The 11,345-nt window shown below is 38.8% G+C and overlaps 1 protein-coding gene across 4 annotated transcripts; it reads left to right on the top strand.

The window, feature by feature from the left end:
• The first annotated feature begins 4,979 nt into the window (after nt 1–4,979).
• On the top strand, nt 4,980–10,874 carry LOC137720583 (potassium transporter 2). Of its 4 annotated transcripts, none has more exons than XM_068459676.1 (10): nt 4,980–5,227; nt 6,897–6,998; nt 7,171–7,405; nt 7,482–7,727; nt 7,811–7,864; nt 8,018–8,278; nt 8,564–8,616; nt 8,711–8,828; nt 9,040–9,294; nt 9,444–10,874. In XM_068459676.1, exons 2-10 carry the CDS (start codon nt 6,960–6,962, stop codon nt 10,547–10,549), a joined length of 2,367 nt encoding a protein of 788 aa, XP_068315777.1. In that variant the 5' UTR covers nt 4,980–5,227; nt 6,897–6,959; the 3' UTR covers nt 10,550–10,874. The 4 variants fall into 4 exon arrangements, with proteins under 4 accessions (XP_068315777.1, XP_068315776.1, XP_068315774.1 ...); XM_068459675.1 differs by lacking the exon at nt 4,980–5,227 and adding an exon at nt 5,767–5,895; XM_068459673.1 differs by lacking the exon at nt 4,980–5,227 and adding an exon at nt 6,138–6,269.
• The last annotated feature ends 471 nt before the right edge of the window (nt 10,875–11,345 follow it).

Genomic DNA, 11,345 nt, shown 5'->3' with positions numbered 1-11,345 from the left:
AATAGCAACAACGCAAAGGGTCTTCATGGTTTAGTTGGGCTTCACGTAGTATTCTGTATGGTAGACTTAGGTTGCTTTAGGTTTTTTTTTCTTTAGTTTATTGTTTCTAAACGACATTTGTTCTCTTTGTGCATGTTTAGTTTATCAAACATGTTACTAATGTAAAAATTACCTCATTTTTTGAACATTACAATGTCGTACATCACCTTACGAATTTATTGCAATATCAGACATCTGTTAATTAATATATCAAATTTGTGATTACATGATGACGTGGCAAATATAGACCCATATTTTTGTTGACATGGACGCCAACTTTGCACAATATAAATAAATAAAAAATAATAGAAAGAATTTCAGAAATACAAAAGAATCCAAATGGGTATCAGAAAAATGGGATCTTGGACGTGGATGTAGCTACGGTTCTCCGGCGAGGTCCACTCGCAGGTTGTCAAAGGGTACACTTTTGGGGCAAATGGAATCTTGGACGCCTTGTCGTTCCACACGACGAACAAACCCAGACCAGCAAAGCAACTCAAACCCCCACAGAGCCAAGCCAAAGCTTCGTACTTTCCGACAGTGTCGGCGATTCGATCGATGCAGGGTTCGGGAAACGGTGTGTGGCTGATCCTAAGGTTGATGCAGAAGAAGGGGTTGGGTCGTCGAATTTAAGTTTCAAATTTTCAAAAATGGGTTCCAGGTCAAGAACAATGGGATCCGATGGTAGAGAATTTGGTTTGAAATTAGGCCGAGCCTCTCGCAATGACTTCGAGCAACGACATGGCGGAAGAAGCGCGGAGCTTTTGGACTTAGCGGGGGCGGCGTCGTCGGAGTCGGCGGCGAAAGTGAAGAGATTAGGAAATACTAATAAATTTTTTTTATTAGTTAGTTTTTTGTCCACGTGGCTTATCCATGTCATAAAAATGTGGATCCGCATTTGTCACATCATCATTTAAATGTTAAACTCATAGAAATTTTTATGATATTGCAACGAATTTGTAAATTAATGTATAATATCGCAGTATTCAAAAAATGAGGTATGAATATATTATGTGGTTCAAAATTAAAATGGTAAAATATAATTTACCTATAAAATTATATTGAACTTAATGTAGTATGCGACGAAAGCATAAGTCATCACACATTTCAAGAATAAGTGACACCTTGGGTTCAACTATGGAATATGAGCTGAGAATGTGCGAGGAAAGTTGGATCACATAATAGCTAATAAGTGAAGACCGAAAAATTCATCACGTATATTGGTGGCGCGTCATAGGTGATATTCATTACATATAAATATATGTGACGAATTTCAATGAATATGTGATGAAACCCGTTTTTCACAAAATTCATATTTTCTTGTACTGACTATATTCGAGTTTTAAAGTCTATTATCGAATCTTAATTTGACTCCATCCCTAAAATTGTTTTATTGTTAATAAATTTTAAAAGGCTTTAAAATTAATAGATTTGATAGAAATTAATATGAATATTTAAAGAGTTATGTGGTTTTAGTTTGACTTATGAGATGAATGGACTTTTTATGAATGAGAATACTTTCCGGATCTTATTTGTGAGGATTTCGGGAATCCATTGTATATCGTGCAGATAGAAATTATTTAAAAAAATATATAGTTAAAATTGAACACAAAAAATAGTTGACAAAAACTAGACACACAATAAGTTAAATTGTAAATGGGCACATATGTATGTTTATTCCTCTCTGAATGGAGTCTATATATAGGATTACGGGGAGTCTGTAGTCTATACAAGTAAATTCGCTATACAAGGAAACAAATAAAATCCGTAGTATCGTGCACTAAGGAGGTGTAGTTAAACTCGGATTTAAGAGGAGTCAATTAAAGGATTTTAAAGGAGTTTAGAATCCATTCAAATCTAAGCGTAGTCAATTAAAGGATTTTAGAATCCTTTAAAATCTAGGTGTAGTCAATTAAAAAAATTTAAAGAATTTAAAAATCCATCCAAATCTAAGTGTATTAAAAAAAAATTAAGATTTTGGATGATTTCAATAAGTTGTGGATTTTATGGGATTTGAAAGCCAAAAGTATATATAACAATCCACCACAATCCACCACAATCCATTCAAATTCTTTAAAAATCCATATGAAATTTGTAGAAGTCTCTAATCCTCTTAAATCTTATAAAATCTATCACTTTTAAAATTATTTATAATCTTTTAAAATCTTAGTGTGACTACATCCCTAAAATACAATTGCTCTAATCAGTACAAATCGCTACAATTTCGGGATTCCAGACTGGTGGTATAAATACGGAACACCTTAAAGAATCCAACCTGCACCCCAAGATTTTCAACACCAAAAGAATTCTGAGGAAGAGGAACTGAGGAACCATCTCAGAAAAAGAATCTGCCTGTTTCTTGTTTATGACAGCGTTCTTCTTTTGGTGACAGTATTCGTTTAGTCATCTGTGCCCAACCAGACACCTTCAAAGCATTTGGCAAGGTCTGTCAGACAAGCAACAGAATCTGCCTGCAGTTTTAATCCCTCAGCCGCTCTCTCATCACATCCACACAGAGATCGACGTCGTTTTGAGTACTTATGGCGGATGATGACGGAAAATTGTCGATCTTCTCCTCCAACAACGAGGATATAATAGTCGAGATACTTTCGTGGCTACAGGTCATATGTCTCCTGTGATTCCGTTGTGTATGCAAGTCATGCCGCGCCTTAATCTCCACTCCCCATTTCTTCGACAAGCACCGAGCACGTACCAACGACAACGACAACAACAAGAATGTCCTGATTCTCTTCAACCGCTCCTCTAGACGTGCCGATTGCTGGGAATCACACGATTCACTCCCTTCTCGATTTCCCCAACTCATTGACTACCAATCACTGAAGAAGAAGAAGAATGTTGCCGCCTCCGCCTCCGCCTTCGCCGCTGCAGCAGCAATACGAAGCAGACGTAGAAACCTTGAAGATGAATTTCCAGATGATACTATTGTCCGCGATTCATCCCTTGCGGGTTCTTGCAATGGCCTCATCTGCCTATTAGGTAAATATGAAGGAATCTGTGAATTATAAGTTATGAGGAGGTGTGCGGTGTCACAATATTAACGGTGGATGGAATGCACCGCAAATTTGCAATGCAATTGGACGCTAACCACCACCCTCTATAATCTATGTGGATTATTGAGTCAGCTATAATGCTTTTGGTAGAGTGCGCTAGTGTCCATCGCATGTGGCAGCGTCATAGTCCTTGGAAGGTGTGAAATATAAAGAGTTGTGTTAGCGGTAGTCGCGTGCAACGCTATTATAATTGTTGAAAGTTGTGTTGTGCTAGCTTCAATTGCACGAGACACCATCATAGGCGACGGATGTGAAACCTAAAGATTTGTGCTAGTTGTGCTACTCGCCTATAACGCTATCGTAGCCCTTGATCATGACTGTGAAACCCTAGGAGTTGTGCTACTCGCCTATAACGCTATCGCAACTGTTGGTGGTGTGAATTGTGAAACCAAATTATTTGTGCTAATGTGATACATGAGTTGTGCTAACGACAGTAACTCATAAATTTTAATGATTCAATCCCATTTCATTGCTATTGTATTGAAAGTGCAGAACTATACGTAAATCAACCCAACTATCACTGTAGTCACCTTATATGCAAAATGATATCTCATTCAGTCCTCAAGCCACCTTCGTAACCAGCTTCTCCAAACAAATTACTCTAAAATATTGTACATGAATCGACCGTCATAAGAATCCACTCAAGCCGATTAATTCTTAGGCAACAAGCCACCACCCGACCACCTTTTACAGGCTCACAAAAGCAGGTCGAATCATCGAATCCTCTAACTAAAAGACTGGCTTGATCTTGCTAACAATTAACTTGTGCTTAAACTGATCGATATACAACAGAGATATGACAGGATTCCAGCACTAATGCGAATTTGGCGAGGTAGGTTTTGGCCGCCGAGGACCAGCTTCAAAGTTCAATGCCCGGAAAACTCAAAATAATCAAAGTGCAGTATATATCCAGGAAACCATGTTTCGAAACAATTGAAGTTTTGGAGAGGAAAAGGGTCGCCGTGTGGGGGTTAGGGTTCTTCGAGGTGGAGATTGAGCGATGATTTTCGAAGAAACGTGCAAATGCTGATTGGGTTGGAGAAAATAACTCATTTATATACGAGGACAATTAAGTTATTTTATGTTCTAGAAAAATTCTATTGTGGTCCCCAAGATTAAGAAATCTTGTGCATATGGTATGCATGTTCTGTACATATTCTAAAAATGCTATTTTGGTAACAAAATAGGTCATTTCTTTGTATTAAATCGAACACTTTTTTGTCCCTCACAGTTGAGTAACCATATCAGTTGCCCCTCTCAACTTCCTCTCTCTCTCTTCCAAAATTTTCTCTCAAATAAAATACTTGTAGTGACAAAATAGTTAACCAGAAATAATCGCTAAAAATATGAACGACCTATTTAACGACCAAAAATCGTTTGAAGGTCGTCTAAAAATCTTTAACGATCATTTTATATTTTTTCTTTTTATAAATTTAATTTTCAAAATTTTAATAAAGTACAATTGCTAGTATTAATAAACTAAACATTCATTCCCATTTGTAAAAGTTTCATGTATGACACGACCTTTACTTTAGTTTCCTCATAACAATTTTAAGAACAGAATCAATCAATATCCTCCCAAACTCACCCACGTTCATAAATCATATAATATTGTCACTTTACCGATGAGTGAATAATATATGGAGAAACATTCGCTATGGTCGGTTAGTCGACAAACTTTGAATCTTTGACATGCAATGCACCCGAATCCACCATGACTCACTGTCACAAGCTTTTTCACTCCACTCAAAACACACATTAAATCCATCCCCTATCGAACCAAATAAACACGCAAATCTTTGACCGGTCTGTTTACTGCTTCAGTTTACTTTGACAAAGCCTGATAAAACACCCAGTTGCCAGTTGTTGTCACCTCTGAGTAAAAAAGTGTGCGGCTCTGCTCAAGTGCTCTCAAGTAGAAAAACCTTGTTTACGTGAAAGGGTTTGTAGCTCGGTTGGTTAACAAGAGCATTCAAACTTGCATTCGAGTTCGTGAGTTTGATTTTTCCATCTCCCAATCCGGTTGTGTAAAGAAGAAAAAAAGCAGAAATATAAAAGCCTCCTTTTCTGTTCAATGCCTGGAGATCTATGCTGGTTTGCTGTTGCGAAAATCTTAGGTAATTTTGGTTTGTAATCTGTTTGCGTAAATGCGAGCTATATTTCATTCTCTTTGTTATTGGTTCCACTTTTTTTTCTTCCAGGAATTGATATTCTAAACTACTTTAATTCACGAGATGGAAATTTGAACTTAAGCCAAAGGAGATAAGACACATTGCCTACTAACTACTTAACCGATAGATTTAAAGTTATTTCCTTGAATTTCAAGCTCAAATTTTAATATTGTATTGGTGGGTTATACTTATAACTTAGAATTGCAAAGGCAGAATCTTCCAGAAAATAACTGTAATTTGGACAAAAATGGAAGTGACAATCTTCAATCCCGGCAAAGATTGATGATAGCTGATGCAATCAAAAAGTTGTGTAGCTAAAATGAAGAAAGGACAAGGTGGGTGGGTCAGAAGGGAAGAGCCCACAGAGGCCAATCCTACTGGGTGTGATGGAAAATCTGAAAAGACTGAGCCTTTCATCCCCTCATGTTGTTTGTCTTTAAGGGTTGGGAAAAAGTTAGCTCCTTTGAGCTAGCATTAGCATGTTCAGAAGTCCTTAATTTCACATGGGTTTGCCAATTGCCTCTATAATTTAGACTATATAGTCCTTGTTTTGCAAATTTTTTTCTTTCTCTGGCATTTGGGTAATCTTACAAGTTTCTGGAAGTTAATTTTTGGTATGCTCTTGGTTTTGTTTGTTGATTTCTTCAGTTACCTGCAAACCCCTTTGTTTATTTATTGAGATAGTGACAGTTTACCTTCAGTGTTGGTAAAAAACTTGTAAATACACAAGCTTTCAATATCATGGTTTACAAGCAAAAGATAATGAAGGGTTTTAGCAGTTAGGTGGGAATATGGAACAATCAGAACACTCATAGATGAAATAATTTATCAAGGGTTGTGGGTAGAGAGAGAGAGAAGAGAGAGAGAGAGAGGAGAGAGAGATAGAGGTGATAAGATAGTGGCTATGAATCTGAGATAAATGGTCCTTGAAATCAGCTTTATTTGCGTGGGCACCAGTTGCCTGACCCTGAATTTTCTTTTCTTTTGGGTATATGCAACTCTTCTTACTGATTCACGTGGCTATGCCCTTGTTTCCATTACTCAACTTTTTCTTTGGCCATTTGCTTATTTCTCCAATTTCCATATGTTTTTCTTGTGAAAAATGCGAAGTTTTATGTCACATGCATCATAGTTAAATTCAAGTTTCTCCATCTTTTTCCTATAGAATGTTGACAACAAGGTCTAAGTTTTTATTTTTTAACCCTACCAACCATTGAAGGTTGAGAAGGGTAAAGTGACAGGGAGCTGCGTATAGTATGATTGAGGGCCCCTTACTCGGTTCTATGAGACATGTATCTGAAGAATTCTAGACTTTCTAGTGCAGCTGACCACCAATTCTTTTTTATTTTTTGGCTTTTGGGTTTTTATCTCTTTTGAGTTTTCATTCTTATCCTGCAAATTTGCAAAAGATTTTTCTCTGAGCTTTCAAACTTTTGGTGGGAATGTGAGTACAGGTATGGATTCCATGTGGGTTTACTGGAAAGTGTGTGAATATGTTCTTGGAAGTGTGATTATTCATACTTTGAAATCTATAAAGCTGTGGATTTTAAATATATGGATTCTGCAGAATCTGCACTTTGAGTTAACCAATGAAACTTGTACTGTTTCAATGCAGATCTGCAAATAACTGCTTCCAACTGATGAATCTAGCACTCAATGCTGAAATTTGAGCAGCGCCATGGATCTTGAGAGAATTAAGTGTTGGGACACTTCAAAGGTTAGTGCTGTATCTTCATTGTGCTTATGTTCATCAACTTGATGTTTCTGGCTGGTTGTGATGGTATAAGTCTATATAAGCAAAGCAATTTATGTTTTAGAAACTTGGTGAATGATTGTTCCTAGAATCGACCTGAACACTCAGAAATTTGTATGTTGGACTGAATTTCCAGAAGGATTCTTGGAAGAATGTTATGCTGTTGGCCTACCAGAGCCTTGGAGTAGTGTATGGTGACCTGAGCATTTCCCCTCTCTATGTTTACAAGAGTGCATTTGCAGATGACATTCAACATTCGGATACGAATGAAGAGATTTATGGTGTACTTTCTTTTGTCTTCTGGACTCTTACTTTAGTCCCGCTGTTCAAGTATGTCTTTATAGTCCTTCGAGCTGATGATAATGGAGAGGGTAAGTGCTAAACAAGCAGTTATATGAAAAAAGTATTGTATTTAGGCTATAACATTTGGTGCATGATTTTCTGCAGGTGGTACATTTGCACTGTACTCGTTGATATGTAGGCATGCGAAAGTAAGCCTTCTGCCCAACCGGCAGCTTGCTGATGAGGCACTTTCTACTTATAAATTGGAGCACCCACCGGAGAAGGAAAAAAGTTCGAGGGTGAAATTCGTACTCGAGAAGTGCAAGACCTTGCACACTGCTTTGCTAATTCTTGTTCTTCTTGGAACTTGTATGGTAATTGGCGATGGAGTGCTCACTCCAGCCATTTCAGGTAGAATGCATTTCGTATTGAAGAATAAAAGATGCAGCAATTTCTTCTCGTTTGATGACTAATTCATGTCTGCTTTATTTTAGTCTTTTCTGCGGTGTCTGGCCTTGAATTATCCATGTCCAAGGAACATCACCAGTGTAAGCAGTCTCGCCTCCTACTCAATTTTCCATTTCCAGTCAATAGGAGCGTAGGATTAATCAGTTTTTGTTTTCTTAAGGTTTGTATATGGTGAAATGTCAACTTTACTTTGATTATACTGATGTGTGTAAATTTCACTTGCCAATTTTCAGATGCTGTGGTTCCAATTACTTGTTTCATATTGTTATGTCTATTTGCACTTCAACACTATGGCACCCATCGAATCGGATTCTTTTTTGCACCAGTGGTGTTGGCATGGCTTCTGTGCATCAGTGCTCTTGGCTTGTATAATATAATTCACTGGAACCAGCATGTCTATCAAGCTCTGTCTCCGTATTACATGTTCAAGTTCTTGAGGAAGACAAGGATAAGTGGGTGGATGTCTCTAGGTGGAATATTGCTGTGCATAACAGGTAACATCGGAGAATAGTTATCATATTCCCCTATATACATCTTGCCGTGTTGCTTGTCCTGCATATTGATGAGTTGTGGAAAACGTATGCATAAAGCATAAGTTTGCCAGTGCATGCCAGATCCCATATGGTAGAAAGCATTGAACATGGAATACCAGAAAACGTGAACTGATATAATTTCATAGAACTGACATTCGTTTCCTGAAATAATTTGATGGCAAATGAATGCAAACGAAAAGAGAGAAACCAAATAAATGCTAATGATATGTGTGACTACGCTTGCAGGCTCAGAGGCAATGTTTGCTGATCTTGGCCACTTCTCATATAATGCCATTCAGGTAATTCATACCTTAGTAGTATTATCTTCTCTATGCATTTCCAACGCTGATTTGCATACTGATTACGGAAGCTGCAACCCCCTTCGTTGTGCAGGTTGCTTTTACCTTTTTGGTTTATCCAGCGCTTATATTGGCATATATGGGGCAGGCTGCTTACTTATCGCAACACCACCACACCAGTCACCGGATCAGTTTCTATGTCTCGGTTCCAGGTATGTGTCATTCTTGTTTTAAAGGCAGGAATATATCCAGCACCCGTAGAAATAGAATCAGATATGCTGCTGCATGAGAATTGGATGATTGAGTTTGCGTTGTACTACAGGAGGTTCATGCAGTAATCTTTTAGGATATCTATCATACTGTAGTTGTCTAGTATATATACTTATTATGGAAGATGTAACAGCTCTTCTTTTTTTGGGACAGAAAGTGTGAGATGGCCGGTGCTTGTACTAGCCATTCTTGCTTCTGTTGTGGGAAGCCAAGCAATCATCAGCGGAACATTTTCTATCATAAACCAGAGCCAATCATTAGGTTGTTTTCCGAGAGTCAAGGTCATCCACACTTCTGACAAGGTACATGGCCAGATATACATCCCCGAGATCAATTGGATGCTCATGATCCTCTGCATTGCAGTGACCATTGGATTTAGAGACACAAAACACCTGGGAAATGCTTCTGGTAAGTTACCCTTGCATATTTTGCTAGCTCGTACTATATATTTGATCGTAAAGCCTGTGTAAACTTCAAAACACGAATGCATCCAAGAAGAAGTCAATTAATCACTTTTGTTGCTTGAAGTACTAAGCAGTTGTTATCTTTAATTGCAGGGCTAGCAGTGATGACAGTTATGTTGGTTACCACATGCCTCACTTCCTTGGTGATTATCATTTGTTGGCACAAGCCGCCTATTGTAGCCCTTTGCTTCCTAATCTTCTTTGGCTCCATTGAATTGCTCTACTTCTCAGCTTCCCTCACCAAGTTCCGAGAGGGTGCCTGGCTTCCCATCCTTCTTGCGCTGTTCCTCATGACTATCATGTTTGTATGGCACTATGGAACCATCAAGAAATACGAATATGACCTCCACAACAAGGTTTCATTAGACTGGCTTCTAGCTTTGGGTCCAAGCTTGGGAACTGCTCGGGTCCCTGGCATTGGCTTAGTGTTCACAGATCTCACCTCCGGCATTCCTGCTAACTTCTCCCGCTTTGTAACCAACCTCCCTGCTTTCCACCGCGTCCTAGTTTTCGTGTGTGTAAAATCAGTCCCAGTCCCTTATGTGCCGCCTGATGAGCGATACTTGGTGGGTCGCGTTGGTCCTGCAGCTCATCGGTCCTACAGGTGCATTGTTCGTTATGGATACCGTGATGTTCATCAAGATGTTGACTCCTTTGAAACAGAACTAGTTGAAAGGCTGGTTGATTTCATCCGATATGATTGGTGTCGAACACAGAGAACCAGCTCATGCACCGAGGATGATGCATCAAGGTCTACTGACACGAGCGAGTGTAGACTAGCTGTCATCGGAACAGTAGCACTTTCTGGTGCACCAGCTTATGAGATTGAGGAGACACAACCGGCAAGTGTATCTGCTGGTTTCCCAACTATAGAAAGTATAGCAGAAGTTATTGAGATGGAACCAGTTGAAAGAAGAGTGAGGTTTGTTATCGACGAGGAGTCTAAGCCTGACACCCGGCCTGAGAATACAATGCAGATGCGCGAAGAGCTTGAGGATCTCTACGCAGCTCAACAGGCTGGGACTGCATTTATACTTGGGCACTCACACGTTAAAGCCAAGCAAGGATCGTCCTTTATGAAGAGATTCGCCATTAACTTCGGTTATAACTGCCTGAGGAGGAATTGCAGGGGGCCAGACGTGGCGCTGAAGGTCCCTCCCGTGTCTCTTCTCGAGGTTGGCATGGTTTATATTGTGTAGACCAGACGGACATGCAATTACCGAAACAGTTTTGTCTTTGTTTTTATCATGTCAGTCTCATTGACGAAATTTACTACCAGAAAATTGTATAAGTTACTTCTTTTTTCTTGGGTGGATATGAGGCTTGACTTGTTAGAAGTGTTTTTATTAGAAGCATGTTAGGCTTATTTGCTTTTATGCACCGTCCTTTGACGAAAATCTCGCTGTTCTCCTGAACTTACAACTGTATGACTGTGCCTCTTACAGTTCCTCTCGGAAACCTATGTTACCTTCTATGTCAAGTTGTTTAGAAAAATCGTTAACTTTGATAATGTTCAACTGACCAAAAAAATGAGTGCCCTTACGCCACCTCATTCCTCATAAGCCAAGTTTACGAGTTTCTTGTTTTACTTCATAAAATAAGATACCTAGAACATGAAATGAAAACACCAAAAGTAAAGTCGCACCATTTTAAGTTCAAGGAGGAAAGTGAGACTTTCGTTAAAGCAAAACCTTGGTTTTTCATTGGCCATTAGTTTAAGATTCTATCAGATACTGCATGTTCGGATCGAATGACATGGAAACAAAACATCAAACGACTGCTATGACAAATGGCCACGTAGAATTATGCTAACCACCAGGTCTTCTGAGTTCTGAGTAATGGCCACTAGTCCTCCAAACAGGCAAAAAGTGGCATTCGTTTATAAAAACCCTCCAACCAAACAGAGAAGAAGCAATTAATCCATACATGGGAATCCTAATTAGAACACTTGCTCTGAGTTATCCCCATGGCAACTTCCCTTCAAATTTTTGGGAG

The sequence above is a fragment of the Pyrus communis genome, chromosome 16 (assembly GCF_963583255.1).
Source record: "Pyrus communis chromosome 16, drPyrComm1.1, whole genome shotgun sequence".
Taxonomy (NCBI): Eukaryota; Viridiplantae; Streptophyta; class Magnoliopsida; order Rosales; family Rosaceae; genus Pyrus; species Pyrus communis.
This window is presented reverse-complemented; position numbering and strand designations above follow the sequence as displayed.